General features: G+C 27.4%; 1 protein-coding gene and 1 long non-coding RNA gene across 9 annotated transcripts in view; one reads left to right on the top strand and one right to left on the bottom strand.

Moving 5' to 3' along the window:
- Positions 1–13,629, bottom strand: part of Ae2 (anion exchange protein Ae2) — a 406,977-nt gene that overhangs the window by 73,286 nt on the left and 320,062 nt on the right. For all 8 annotated transcript variants that reach the window (XM_075374014.1, XM_075374019.1, XM_075374018.1 and 5 more), the window contains one exon: positions 8,246–8,396. In XM_075374014.1, coding sequence (XP_075230129.1) covers positions 8,246–8,396 — 151 coding nt within the window. The remainder of the gene's footprint in view (positions 1–8,245; positions 8,397–13,629) is intronic.
- The window catches only part of LOC142329420 (uncharacterized), a 34,009-nt gene continuing 22,339 nt past the window's right edge, over positions 1,960–13,629 (top strand). The window contains exon 1 of the long non-coding RNA XR_012757494.1: positions 1,960–2,061. This is a non-coding gene — a long non-coding RNA (uncharacterized LOC142329420). The remainder of the gene's footprint in view (positions 2,062–13,629) is intronic.

The following is a 13,629-nucleotide window of genomic DNA, read 5'->3' as shown; positions in this document are numbered from 1 at the left end:
TTAACTGAAATGTCCAAGTGCATTATCTAGAATTAAATGCAAAGATATGACAATCAGAAGTATTGAAATAAGACATTATGCAACAACTGAACCAAGATATCAAATGACAGTTAAGTATTATAGAGTAACTTCTAATCTCTGTCAAATCATATTAAGTAAGTACAAGACATGATATAAACACTGGGAAAACGTACACCTCATGTAAACTATTCCTTTTTATAGCGAATAAATATTTATTAAAATGCTTTTTAAAATTAAATGAAACAAATGGTTATTATTAACAAAAATATTAAAAAACTGTATTTCAAAAACATAAGTGATAAACGTATCACATGATATTAATGTTAAAAATAATTTCTGTAGTGATAGTTAATACTTTATATTTAAATTTTGTTAAATAAACCACTTATTACAGAATATTGAGATAAGATATATCTTACCTTAATTTTTCATGGAAGTATTTCACAGGATCCCACATCCTCAGTCATGACTGAAATAATTCTGTTATTGCATAATAAAAATAAAAATAATGAAAATTGCGTATCAATTGAAATGAGTGCTGCTCTTTTTTTATAAGACCGTCTCCCTCAAACCTATCTGATGGTTTATCAAATTGAAATTTTATATATGTTATATTTGTTAGTATTTATATATGTAATATTTTTTTAATATGTTTAATTTTATGTCATCTTTATTAATTTCTAATATTTCTAAATTTATGTTAATAGCAGAAATAGAATTTTTATTGTTTATTAGGTCTGCCTTATTATATAAACCTAATTTATTATTTTTGTAATTTCTATAATGTTCAAGAAATCTAGTTTTAAAGGATCTATTTATTTTTCCTATATAAATACCACCCCAATCATTACATTTAATTTTATAATAGACATATATAAAAAAAGTACCTTACCTATGGGATTTCCACTATCACCAATTATGTCATAAATATATTTGCAGGATTTTGAGAGTAAATTAATACATGGCATCACTCATACAAATGAAGATTTAATATGGATACTGTATGTTGATGATGTTCTTTTAATAAACAAGGAACATCTAATAATGTTAAACAACTTAAATTCTTACAACAGAAATTAAAAATTCACATTTGAAATAGATAATAGAATGTTAAATAATTTAATGTCAATGTCAATGTCAAAAAAAAAACAAGGGCAACCAAATTGAAACATCAATAAATAGAAAACCTAACCTAATAGTAAAATAAATCATAAATAATCAGATCACCCTTGGCCTCCTAAAATTAACACTTACATAAATATGATTATTAGAACAATATGTACATAATAATAAAGAAAATTTAAATAATGAAAGAAACATATAGCGGTTGAAAATGGATGGATATACTATTTTAATTAATAGTATTTAAACAACTATCAAGACACAATAACAAATAATTAACTTACAAACAATACATAATAAGACATAAAAGAATGAAAAAGAAAACATAAAATATCTATACATTAATAAGATCATTGAAAACATTACTAAAACTTACAATAAAGAAATATTTAAACTAGCATACAAACCTAATAACCATAAAATAAAATATTTAAAAATATAATAATAATAAGATAAACAATATGTAAGAATTTTTTAATATAAATGTAATGATTGTAATGCTATTTATACAGGAAAAACAAATAGATCCTTTAAAAACTATTACTTAAATTTTATAGAAATTAAAAAAAAAAAATTAGGTTTATCTAATATCACACATCATCTAATAAACAATAAACATTCATTTCTGATATTAACATTAATTTAGAAATATTATAAATTAGTAAAGATGGCATAAAATTAAGTATATTAGAAAATACAATAAAATATATAAACACAAACAAAATTTCAATTTGTTAAACCGTCAGGGTAGTGTTTGAGATGGTCTTATAAAAACTGCAATAGATAGCACCACTCATTTAAATTAATACGCAATTTTCATTACTTTAGTATTCTTATTTTTATAATGCAATAAGAGAATTATTTTAATCATGACTGAGGATGTGGGATCCAGTGACAGTATTTTCATCAAAACTTACGGTAAGATATGTCTTATCTCAATATTCTGTTCTGGGTGGTTTATTTAATAGCATTTAAATATAATTTAACAACACAGAGGAATAATATGAATCTTAATATTAATTTCAGTAAAATCATGAGATCATTGGATTTCAAGTTAGTTAACGACTTTATCAGTACAACTTATCAGTACTTTAGCAGTACAACTTTATCTAGAAACATTTATTTTTTAATGTTATTTTTTTATATTTCAAACAAATTTAAGTAATATTTGTCCTTATATAGAAAAATGCATATTATAATAATAATAATAAAATCATCAGTAAATTTTTTTCCTCAGAGATTTTATTTTAAATGTTTAGTGTAATATCCCCAATTTTTCAAAATTCTTGTCAAACTTAAATATAATATTATTACAGTATCAAAAAAATACATTATTTAATACGTCAACTATATGGTATATCATTCATATGCTAGTAACTTTTTATCAGTTACCAATGGAAAACATGTAATTAAATATAACTGATAGAAGTATATTATAACTAATTTATAGTGATCATAGTTTGCATAAGAGCAAAAAACACATGCAAAATGCTAGTAAAAAGCAATTTCCACAAACCTACATTCCATCTGCTCTATGTATGTATGCATTAAAAGGAATTAAGAACTATAGTAAATGTTTTACTTCTTTCAGTAATTAAAACCTGAATAACGGCCAACATGAATAAAGGGTAAAGGGCTGTTTTATAAAAAAAAGCCAACTTAACACCATGTTAAGAATTTTTAAAATACAAAAAATAGAAATCAAGATTTTTCACTCAGCCCCGTTATTAGAGCTGAGTCCACCAAACTATACAGTTACCAAAGACACAATAACTCTATAGGTCCCCCACAACTTTAACACAAAACGAATCCAGCAGATCTTTTTGATCTTTATGTGAAAGATAAGAGAAGAGATGGAAAAATAAAGGAAAAGGCATGATTTAACCACAAAAGGATAATAAAATGAGAATAAATCCATTCAAAGTGATATTCCAAAGCTCACCGAGGTAATTTTTGCCAATCTTGCCCATAATTCCTATGGTAATAGAACTTTATCAAATATAAGCAGCACATCACTAATCAACAAGTTTATATTCACTAGCTGATCTATAGGCTGTAGAAATGCATTTATCTAAGATGTTTAAGAGCCTTTTGTGAACAGACTCGTCCTAACTAAGAAAGATGGTCACCCAATCCCTCAGTTGTGTGGTGTAGAGGAAATATGAGGGTTGTCTGGAAAGTTTTGAGCCTCATCATGGATAGCAGCACTTGTCAATAAAAGTTAAGGAATGTATTCGTGAGAATAAATCCATTCAAAGTGATATTCCAAAGCTCACCGAGGTAATTTTTGCCAATCTTGCCCATAATTCCTATGGTAATAGAACTTTATCAAATATAAGCAGCACATCACTAATCAACAAGTTTATATTCACTAGCTGATCTATAGGCTGTAGAAATGCATTTATCTAAGATGTTTAAGAGCCTTTTGAGAACAGACTCGTCCTAACTAAGGAAGATGGTCACTCAATCCCTCAGTTGTGTGGTGTAGAGGAAATATGAGGGTTGTCTGGAAAGTTTTGAGCCTCATCATGGATAGCAGCACTTGTCAATAAAAGTTAAGGAATGTATTCGTGCGTGCATTAAAAGCTACTGACTAAAATTTCAGCCATTTTGGACGCTCAGTTGCTGTTTGATAATCGTTTGAGTAAATCATTGCGAGTGTTTTTGTGAAACTGTAAAAAACTGAATATTGTGCCATGATTAAAAACATGCATTTGAAAAGCAGTACGCCTACATGAATTAAAACTGAGTTGGATGCTGTTTACACAGATCTGTCCCATCATTTGCCAGTGTGAAATGATGGACAGCTGAATTTAAACATGGTCGTATCAGCTTGGGTGATGATGTGTTCAGAATGACCAAAAACTGCAACCACCACCAATATCATAGAAAAAGTTCACCAAATGGTACTGGACGACCGATGAGTTAAGGTTATAGAGATATAGCAGAGGTTATGGACATATCGAAAGAACGTATATGTCATATATTAACTGAAGAATTGGATATGCGTAAGATATCTGCTATTTTTTGAGTGCTGTGTTTGCTCACTCTGGACCAAAAACACATTCGAATGAACATTTCCAAGTCCCTGCTGGAGCAGTTCAAGCAAAACAAGTCAGATTTTTTGCGTTGATTCATAACTGTAGATGAAACGTGGATCCACCAGTACACTCCTGAGATGAAACAACAATCAAAACAGTGGAGTGCAAAGGGTGAACCTGCTCCAAAAAAAGACAAAGACGGTTCCATCGGCCGGGAAGGTAATGGCAACTGTTTTTTGGGATAGTAACAGAATTTTGTTTATCAATTATCTTCAAAAGGGTAAAGCAGTAACAAGTCAGTATTATGCATCATTACTTAACAAGCTGAAGGCAGAAATTTAAAAAAAACAACCACATTTGAAGAAAAAGAAAGTGCTTTTCCATCAGGATAATGCACCTGTTCACACTCGGAGGTCAGCATGGTTAAAAATCACAAATTGCACTGAATTGGTTGACCAATCCATATTCACCAATTGGCCCCAAGCAACTTTTTCTTGTTTCCTAACCTTAAAGTTTTGCTTGGAGAAAAGAGATTTTCATCAGAAGAGGAGGTTATCACATATGTAAACACTTATTTTGCGGAGAAAGATGCCAGCTACTACTTGGAAGGGTTAAAGAGGTTAAAGTATTGCTGGAAAAAGTGTATCGACTTGAAAGAAGACTTTGTTGAAAAATAAAACTATATTTGACAGAAAAAATACATCTTTCTATGTTAGGCTCAAAACTTTTCAGACAACCAACTGAACTGTAACCTGCTGTAATGTAACATCTCTTTTAAGCATCATAATCACCAAAATTATTTTAGTCAAGTGCAGTAAAATATTAACAAACAAACGCTTTATTAAGATTTTATTACAGATTTGTTTAAGACACACATGAAGGAGTTCCCGATCTTTAATCTTTATATAATAATGGCTCATTTTTTTTAATTTTTCTGAAATATTAATTTGAGGTAAACATTTATAATTTCTACCAAAATTGCAACAGAAATTAGTGAACTCAAAAATGTCTACAACATAAAAAAAAATATAAATTAATAAATTACTCAACAATGATGAGAAATATTTGTAAAAATAAAGAAAAAATCTAGAAAAAAGGCAAAATATCAATTAGCAATTTTCATGATTAAAACAGTTTATTTCTGTTTGTTTCCTAATATATATATATATAAACATATTCAAGTATCCATAATTATGAGCTGGAGTGGAAGAAGATAACATAAATCAATAAAAGAATATGTAACAAGAAACATTATAATAAAAAAAAGATAAATTAATTTTAAAATTAATAAGTACTATAACAACAAAATAATAATAATAATATGTGCTTGTGCCTATCCAAACAACTTTATCACAAATTTAAATCATCTTGTACCTTTATCTTAATCCCAAGGCCACTTCCCTTACATTGTTAAATTAACATGGATCAGAAAATTTTATTATAAAAATTTTATCAATAGAATTAAAAACATAAGACGTAACAGTTTTTAAAATATAACATTAAATTGTTTGAATTCTGAATAAGTACAAATTATTATCAAATTAAACCTAACCTTTCAAATAAAAGTTATATCTAACTCTTATTCAATCAAAATTTTCATTAGATTAATATCTTCATTTATTTTTTCAATACGGAATCATGATCTTCCTAGGAATTATACTATTACAAAATACTCATAAATCTTATTTCTTACAAAAATGCATGGGATAAGGGTTCATTTTTTGGATGACACACGTACCACTGACTGCATAATATGAGATCTACTCAAAACCATAGGTTGAGAAAAACAAAATAGCTTACTTATTGGCTTTTTACTCAAATATTCTTCAACCCCTTGTGACACCACACACTTAATCAGTTTACTTCCATAGCTGGAAAAATTTCTGAAAGTTCTCTTTTGGTATGGTATCAGCTTTGCTGTAGTGTTTTTTTTCTCTTAGATCTCAAATCAGGAGCCTTTCAGTGGTACCTTTAAGTTATGGAACAACTACATATCACAAGGAGCCATGTCTGGTGGGTAACAAGCCTGATGAAATAGAGAAATTTTGAGCTTTGATCAAGAAATCCTGCATCGGACACAAAAAATGGATGGGACCACTGTAATAATTCAATTGCCCGTTTTGTAACTACCATGTGTCTTGATTTCTTATGCCAGATCATATCAAAAAAAGGAAATTGTAAAACCTCTTGATAATAATATTTGTCAATCATTTTTGGTGAATTTTTTTACTATTGATGACTGATCACGATCAAGTGAAGTTCAACTACTTTTCAATTAGTATTTATCATTCTTCAATTGTGTTATATCTGTAGTTATTTCCAAAAACCTGCTCAATTTTACAAATTGTTTTACTTTGGTGGTGTCATAAGCTTTTGGCAAAACTTAATGCAGTAGTACTGTTCAGTAGGTCCTATCATCCTATCACTGGGCAGGCATCCACACATGCATACACAGACAGAGAGATGGAGAGAGAGAGAGAGAGAGAGAGAGAGAGAAATCCAACAAGCATGTTACACAAACATACTCACACATCCTGAGTTTTGATATTTATATTCAAGTGACAAAACTCAGCGTGTATAACATGTTGCGTTTATATCCATAATCAAAAAAATCTGAATTACAATATTTTTATAATTTAAACAAATAATTAATATTTGTTTATTTGAAAAAAAAGTTACTTTTTAAAAACATTTTAAAGTAACCACTATCTTTCCAGTAAAGTATGAAGAATATTTATTTCAGCACTAAGAAAAGCAATATAAAAAAATACAAATTTTAATTCAATATGTTTAAATTCAAAAGGTTTAAATTCTTCACCCTGAAAAATCATAATCAAGAAAAAATCAGATGCGGTAAGAAAAATAAAAATAAAATTTACTGAACACCTATTTATATACAAAAACTGAGAAGAGTAATTTTTCTGACTACAGTAATATTTTTACTTCTGTTATATACGATAATAATAACCAAGAAACAGAAAAGTTCAAACAATACTTTTTATTCAGAAGCCACTTTTCAAATGAATTTTTAATATTCTGAAATTATTAATATTTTAATAAATAATTGAGGCATCTAACAAAGAAAATGCTTATAACCATAAAGAAAAGGTTATTGATAAAAAGCATACGGCAAAATCAACCTGGACATCTATTAACAATTTAAAAATATATAAATGGAAAAACATAGATGCTTTTAGTTAAAGTAATTTGGATATAATAAAATTTAGTGGTTGGAGTAAATATTCAATTATCAGTTAATATCAATTCAATGATTATAATTTTTTGGTTCTATAAATACATACTTTACAAATAAATAAACCTGTCATCAGTAAGTAAAAGAATTATTGTAATTAATAAAATGACAAAAAAAATTCTATATTAACTTTACCAAGAGATACTTAATTTTTTTTTTTTTGTTCAGTGTCATTTAAATATTTTACATCAAAAGAAATATTATAAGTAATAACATCTGAAATATCCTAAAGTAAGAACAAAACATCAAAGAAATTATTTGCTAACAAAAAATTGAAAATTTGTGGTTTTATTGCTGAATTTCAGTCACCTCCCAACAGAAAAAAAGAAAAATTAAGCAAAATGAGTTTAACAATATACATTTTTAGTAGCAAGTCTACCTGAGATGAATGAAATCTAAGTTAATACAGAAAGTTGACTGAAATCATAATTCAAAGCACAAAATTTTCAGAATTATTAAATAAATTAAACTTGAAAAGTTCTAGGTATTTCTTTAACCATGAAGTAAATTATTGTAATTTTATAGTTTGAGGGGATTTAGAGTTTTCATTTTTTATAAGGAAAATGTGGGTTTATTATATGACTGCAAATGACTTGCAGGCAAAAATGTTTTTTGGTTTTTCATTAAAAAAAAAACTAATTTTACTTGTGGTTTGCGTACTACAAAGAACCTAAATATTTTACACAAATAAATGCATATTAATTTTACAGAATGTACTGTAACTACTATCAATTATTAATAATGCAATGTAAGAATTTTACTCAGCGACATTATAAAGATAATTACTATAATGAATATGTAAATTAACCTGTGCTTTCTCCTGTGCTTCTTTTCACTTCTGCTATCTTCATCATCAAGTTTTTTATCATCTGATAGCTCTTTAATTGTTTCACTGGCTTCACCCTCAGCCTCACCATCACCTGCTGCTTCAGAACTCTGTCCTATGTCACCAACTCTTTCTGCAATTGATATTTTTAAAAAATTACATTACAATTAAGCGTGAATACATCAAATTAATTATAACAATTCATATGAATAGCCAATTAAGCAACTGTATTCTATGTTTTTAAAGAATTAGTAAACTATTTTTTAATTTTTTAAAAGAGGTGCATTAATTCTAAATAATATAAACCTAATGTTTATTGCAAAATAACACAAGTTTTTCTTTTATGAAACATGGTTATTATTTAATAATGAAAACACAAGCCAAAACTTTTTTTTCTGTTTCAATCCATTCAGTCACTGTGCATTGATCACACAGATTAAGAGACTTTTGCAGCACTTAATTTATTACAAATAGGAGATTATTAGAATCAGTTTTAAAAGACATGAAAGCAATTTTAGTTACACTTGCACAGTTCAGAACAAATTTCAATTTGTTTTAAAACATTTTAAAATTGGTTTCAAAAATACTTGGAGAACATGTAGTTAACTAAAATTTCAATTGTTTCAATTTGGTGAGGTTACTTTCATTTACTGTTGGACCTCATTTAATTTCATGTCTGAGAAGGCTAAAAGCCGTTTTAGATGATCTGACCCGATCAGAAACACAACATGAGTGTATCATTGTCCTGTCAATACAATACACTGCAGTGTGGGATCATCTTGTTGGAACCAAGCATAACTAATCCAAACCTCCTCTGCGTTTTGAGTAAAAGACAGATAAAATTGATGAGAATTTCAGAAAAATTGTAATTAACCATCCTTATCAAAAAAACATAAGGCCCATAATAATTTTAGCCAAGGCCAATCCATAGTTCAACTTTTAAATCTTGATTGAGGTCTTTTATATAAACCCTGAAAGGAACTCAAGGCAATGGTGTAAATGTTTTTCTGGAAATTATCTTTATTTAATATGAATATTAGCTTCATTATTAAGGATTGTTACATCAGTATACTTTTCTAAGTTTTATGAGAAATAAAATTAAAATAAAGTCATTTTTCTGATGAATGTTAGTCACAGGATATTATTTTTTTTTAACTACAGTAACTAATCATTTTTTAACTACGTGACTTCACAAACACATAGATTGCTTTCATGTCTTTTAAAATCTATTCAATTAATCTCTAGTCTGTAATAAATTAAGTGCTGTAAATATCTGAAAAAACTGTGTACTCAAAAGCATAGTGACTGAATAGATTGGATTAGAAGAAAAAAGAAAACAATCATGAGTTTTCTGTGTTAATAAAATGTTCTAGCATGACACACAAAATACTGGGAAACTAAAGCGTAATACATATTATTAAAACCAAAACTAAGTAAATAGAAATAAATCATATTTCAAAGCAAAAAATAAAATAACTAAATGCTTGAAAAGCTATGATTAGCAAAATGGTGAAAACTAAATTGCTGAAATGGTGAAAAGCTGAAACAAAGTGATAACTACATTGCAATATAGCATCATATACTATCATACTATATTTATAATACAAAATAAACCATAAGTAAATAAAATTTACACAGCGTCTCAGAGAAAGGAAATTTTTTAATTTGTAATACCTAGCCTGGAATGTTGAAATTACCACTGTCATCATTACCTAACTTCTTCCATTTAATTATTGTAGTATATTACAGTGGAGTGGTGTACAATATGCTTTCATAATCAAAGAAAGGATTTCACAAAAAAACACTCTACGCTTAGGCAGAGAGAATTTACCCTTAATTCAAATATGAACATAATCAGGGGGTTCCTTTAGCTCATAAAATTAATATATGGGTCTAAAATCTTGAAAAAGAGACAGAGTTGATTATATAAAAATGGAACCTGTAAGCAGTTTGAGCCGGATATAGAAATTCTGATAGAACTGCTTTTATAAGACGTCCACAACTTTCACTTTATCACCATTCAGTATCTTTAAACTTTGCATCATTTGAGAGATACAGATTCTATTCAAGGACTAAAAGTTCTATTAACCCAAATTTAAAGTTTATCCCTACAACTTGGTAATTAAATAATTTGAAAAAGTTTAGTAAATAAATGATGGAAAAATTAATGGAAATGAGTATTTCATTCATAATCTGCGGATGACTGATGACATTTCACATCTATCTGTATGGTTTTGTTAATAATCAACATTTTTTGCTACAGAATGAACAAATTTCATTTTCACTAGCCAATCAGTTTCACTAATGCCTACCTCACAGAAACAAGGCAACATGTGATATAATGTTATTAAGCCTTAATTATTTTTAGATTTAAGAAAGCCTTGTGACTTCTATAATATATATATTTTACTCTCTACATTGCAACTCGTTTATATTGATGTTCACATCACAAGTAAGAGATTGATAGTAACTATATGACAGAAGATCCTCTTAGCAGCTAGCATGAGGTTTGTTTTTGTGGAAACACCTAAAAACTAATGTCGGCACTACTGACATCAAGTAAACCAAAATTAAGGTTATCAAAAAAATTTCTATTGTAATGTCCAATTTCTAAGAGAATTTAAGAATGCCTGTCTACATACACATATATTCAAGACATAAATTTAGAGTTTGCAGTTCTTAAATTAAATTTTTTATATATCATCATGTATAAATTTATTTTTTTAAATTTTCACTTTTCTGGAACATCTGTTTAATTACAGTATTAATATAATAACATGAATAAATAAAATGACACACTAGAAGCTTTTACAGAAAAAAAAAACCTATCCATTAACATGAAACCTGACATTTTTCTTTTCTTTTTTTTACTAAAATTAAAAACACTGCCTTTTAAAAATGGTATGCAGTAATATTTGCCTGAAACTTTGATAAAAGTACAATCTTTAGAATGCATTTCAGTCATTCAGTTATTATTAATTATTTAATTTTCTTAAATAAAAAAAAAAGTTTGTTTGCACAACCATTTTGGATGAAAATATTTTTTTCTTTTAGATACAAAAATGAAGTAAAAATAATTATGCTTCATTCTGCACTACAAACTTATCTCAGAGAAAGAAAACAAGGCATTTAAAAATAATGTGACAGTACTACTTAAGAGCACATAGATAAAAAACTACGTCAACAGCCTGATGTAACATAATGGTGTACTTGGCAAGGTCATGGCTAACAGGGTTTCTAATTATACCTCATTTTAACAATCCACTAAACAACAAATTCTGAAATGTTTTCAACTAATGATCTTATTTTTATAATTTCTTCTATAGTTTTAATAAATATCTGAATGAACCATGTCACCATAAAAAGTGACAATAAACTATGACAATATTAAATGTCAATTCTCTTGATGGATTAATTCATCATGGAAATATCACCTTTTAGAATATTTGGATATGAAAAAGTGTAAAAAACTACCTGAAAAAAATAATAAAAAAAATACCTGTAGAAGCCATGTTTATGTATTTGTACAAACATACAAGAGAAAAACAGTATAATAGACTTTAACTTCAAACAAATTATAACATACTTGTACTATTAGTGACAAATGGCAATTGAGTCAATGCCAATTAAAAAAAAAATATATATATACCACATGAGCTCTAAATTAATATGAAAAATTATACTTAATTATTATAAATCATCAATTATACACCAAATACAACAAGGGTATTTAAGCTGAAATAAAAAAAAGAATATTGTAACAAAGAGTTAATTAATTTCACTGAAAGCCATAATAAAATTTTTGTTTGAAAATGGACTTAAGTCCACAGAGGCTTAATAGAAAAAAATAATGATTTAAGTATAAATAACTATTCACTTCAAACATGTAACAATATAAACTGATACAGAGAAATGAAATAACAGTAATTTGATTTAAAGATGATTAGTTGTTTTCTTCATAAATATAGCATCAAATTAGCTTGCCCAGCTACCTGAAGCCCAAAATTTTAGAAAAAATGAGTTTGACAAGATCCTACAATACTGAAATTTAAACTTTTAATCATGGTTATTTTTTTTGGACAGAAAGTAAGACATTGTATTGATTTTCAAATAAAGTAATGTATCTGAACTTGTAATTCAAATAAAATATACCTTAAAGTAATATTGTTTCTAAAAAAAACAATTTTCTTTAGAAAACTTTTACAAAATTTTAATTAATTTCTTAACTAGGTTTATAAAGAATATGTGAGCTCAATTAACAGAAGCATTAGATAATAGATATCTTGACCTTATATCATGATTAGTTATACAATTAATTTGCAGGAGATGTTTATAAAATCCAAATTAAAAGACTTCATAATTTTTTTTATGAAGCTTAGCTGAAGTTCAAATAAAGACTACACTAACTCTTTTCAAACTAGTTTATCAAAAACTAGATGTACCATTTACACATTAGAAGCAAGAAGGAACAATGAAACAAGATTCATTAGATTGGTTGGTAGAACATTAGGCAGACAAATTTTTTATGCTGCTCAATAATGGAAGTAAAGTAATGTGTCTGACACTCTTAATATACATATAAATATAACTCTAGAACAGCTATGCTAACTTTCATAAAGTATTATCAGACTTTTCTTCTGAACTACCTGATATATAATACCCGACAGATATTAAATATTTGGGTCAAACACAATGGTAAGTGGTAATTTAATCAATTTAATAAGAGATGAAAAATTAAAATTAAAAAACCAAAAAAAGTTCACATAAAATTTAAAAAAATTAAAATTAATTATTATGGTTGTGAGTTGTGAGTTTCTCCAAATAAATAGTTTTCTATTCCATTTTATTTCATAATATTCTAATTACTGTCTCTACGGATATATTAATAAAATGATGATGCCAGGCTCTGAACTTTAGGTGGGAGTTACATCCAACATAAGTAGATCCAACCTCAAGATCCCAAGTAAGGTGAAAAACTTATTTGGAACTTGACAGTACCAAAAAACCTGGAATTGCACAGCAAATAATATACTGGTAAATAAAAGGAGAGAAATATGGCAAAATGTCAGTGGCCAAACTTAAAACACCAGTTGCAGTAAAAAAAAAGAAAAGAATATATTTACCTACAATTTTTTAGGCAAAACTGTAAATGCTGTGCAGCTTAAGTTTGAACTGGAGCCAAGTTGTGAATTTCACTAAACATATCATTGGATATGCCATTGAAAAGTAATAACCAGACAGAATTTTTATAAATTTGGATAGTACATTAAAGTGGAAAAATCTCAGAACTAATAAACGTAATCTAAATTAAAAGCTAATTTTTGGATAATAAAAAAAATTTCACATATTATTATTTATTTGTATTT

This window comes from Lycorma delicatula, chromosome 8, assembly GCF_047948215.1.
Source record: "Lycorma delicatula isolate Av1 chromosome 8, ASM4794821v1, whole genome shotgun sequence".
Classification (NCBI taxonomy): domain Eukaryota; kingdom Metazoa; phylum Arthropoda; class Insecta; order Hemiptera; family Fulgoridae; genus Lycorma; species Lycorma delicatula.
Note: the sequence above shows the minus strand (reverse complement) of the source record. Positions and strands in the feature narration are given on the sequence as shown.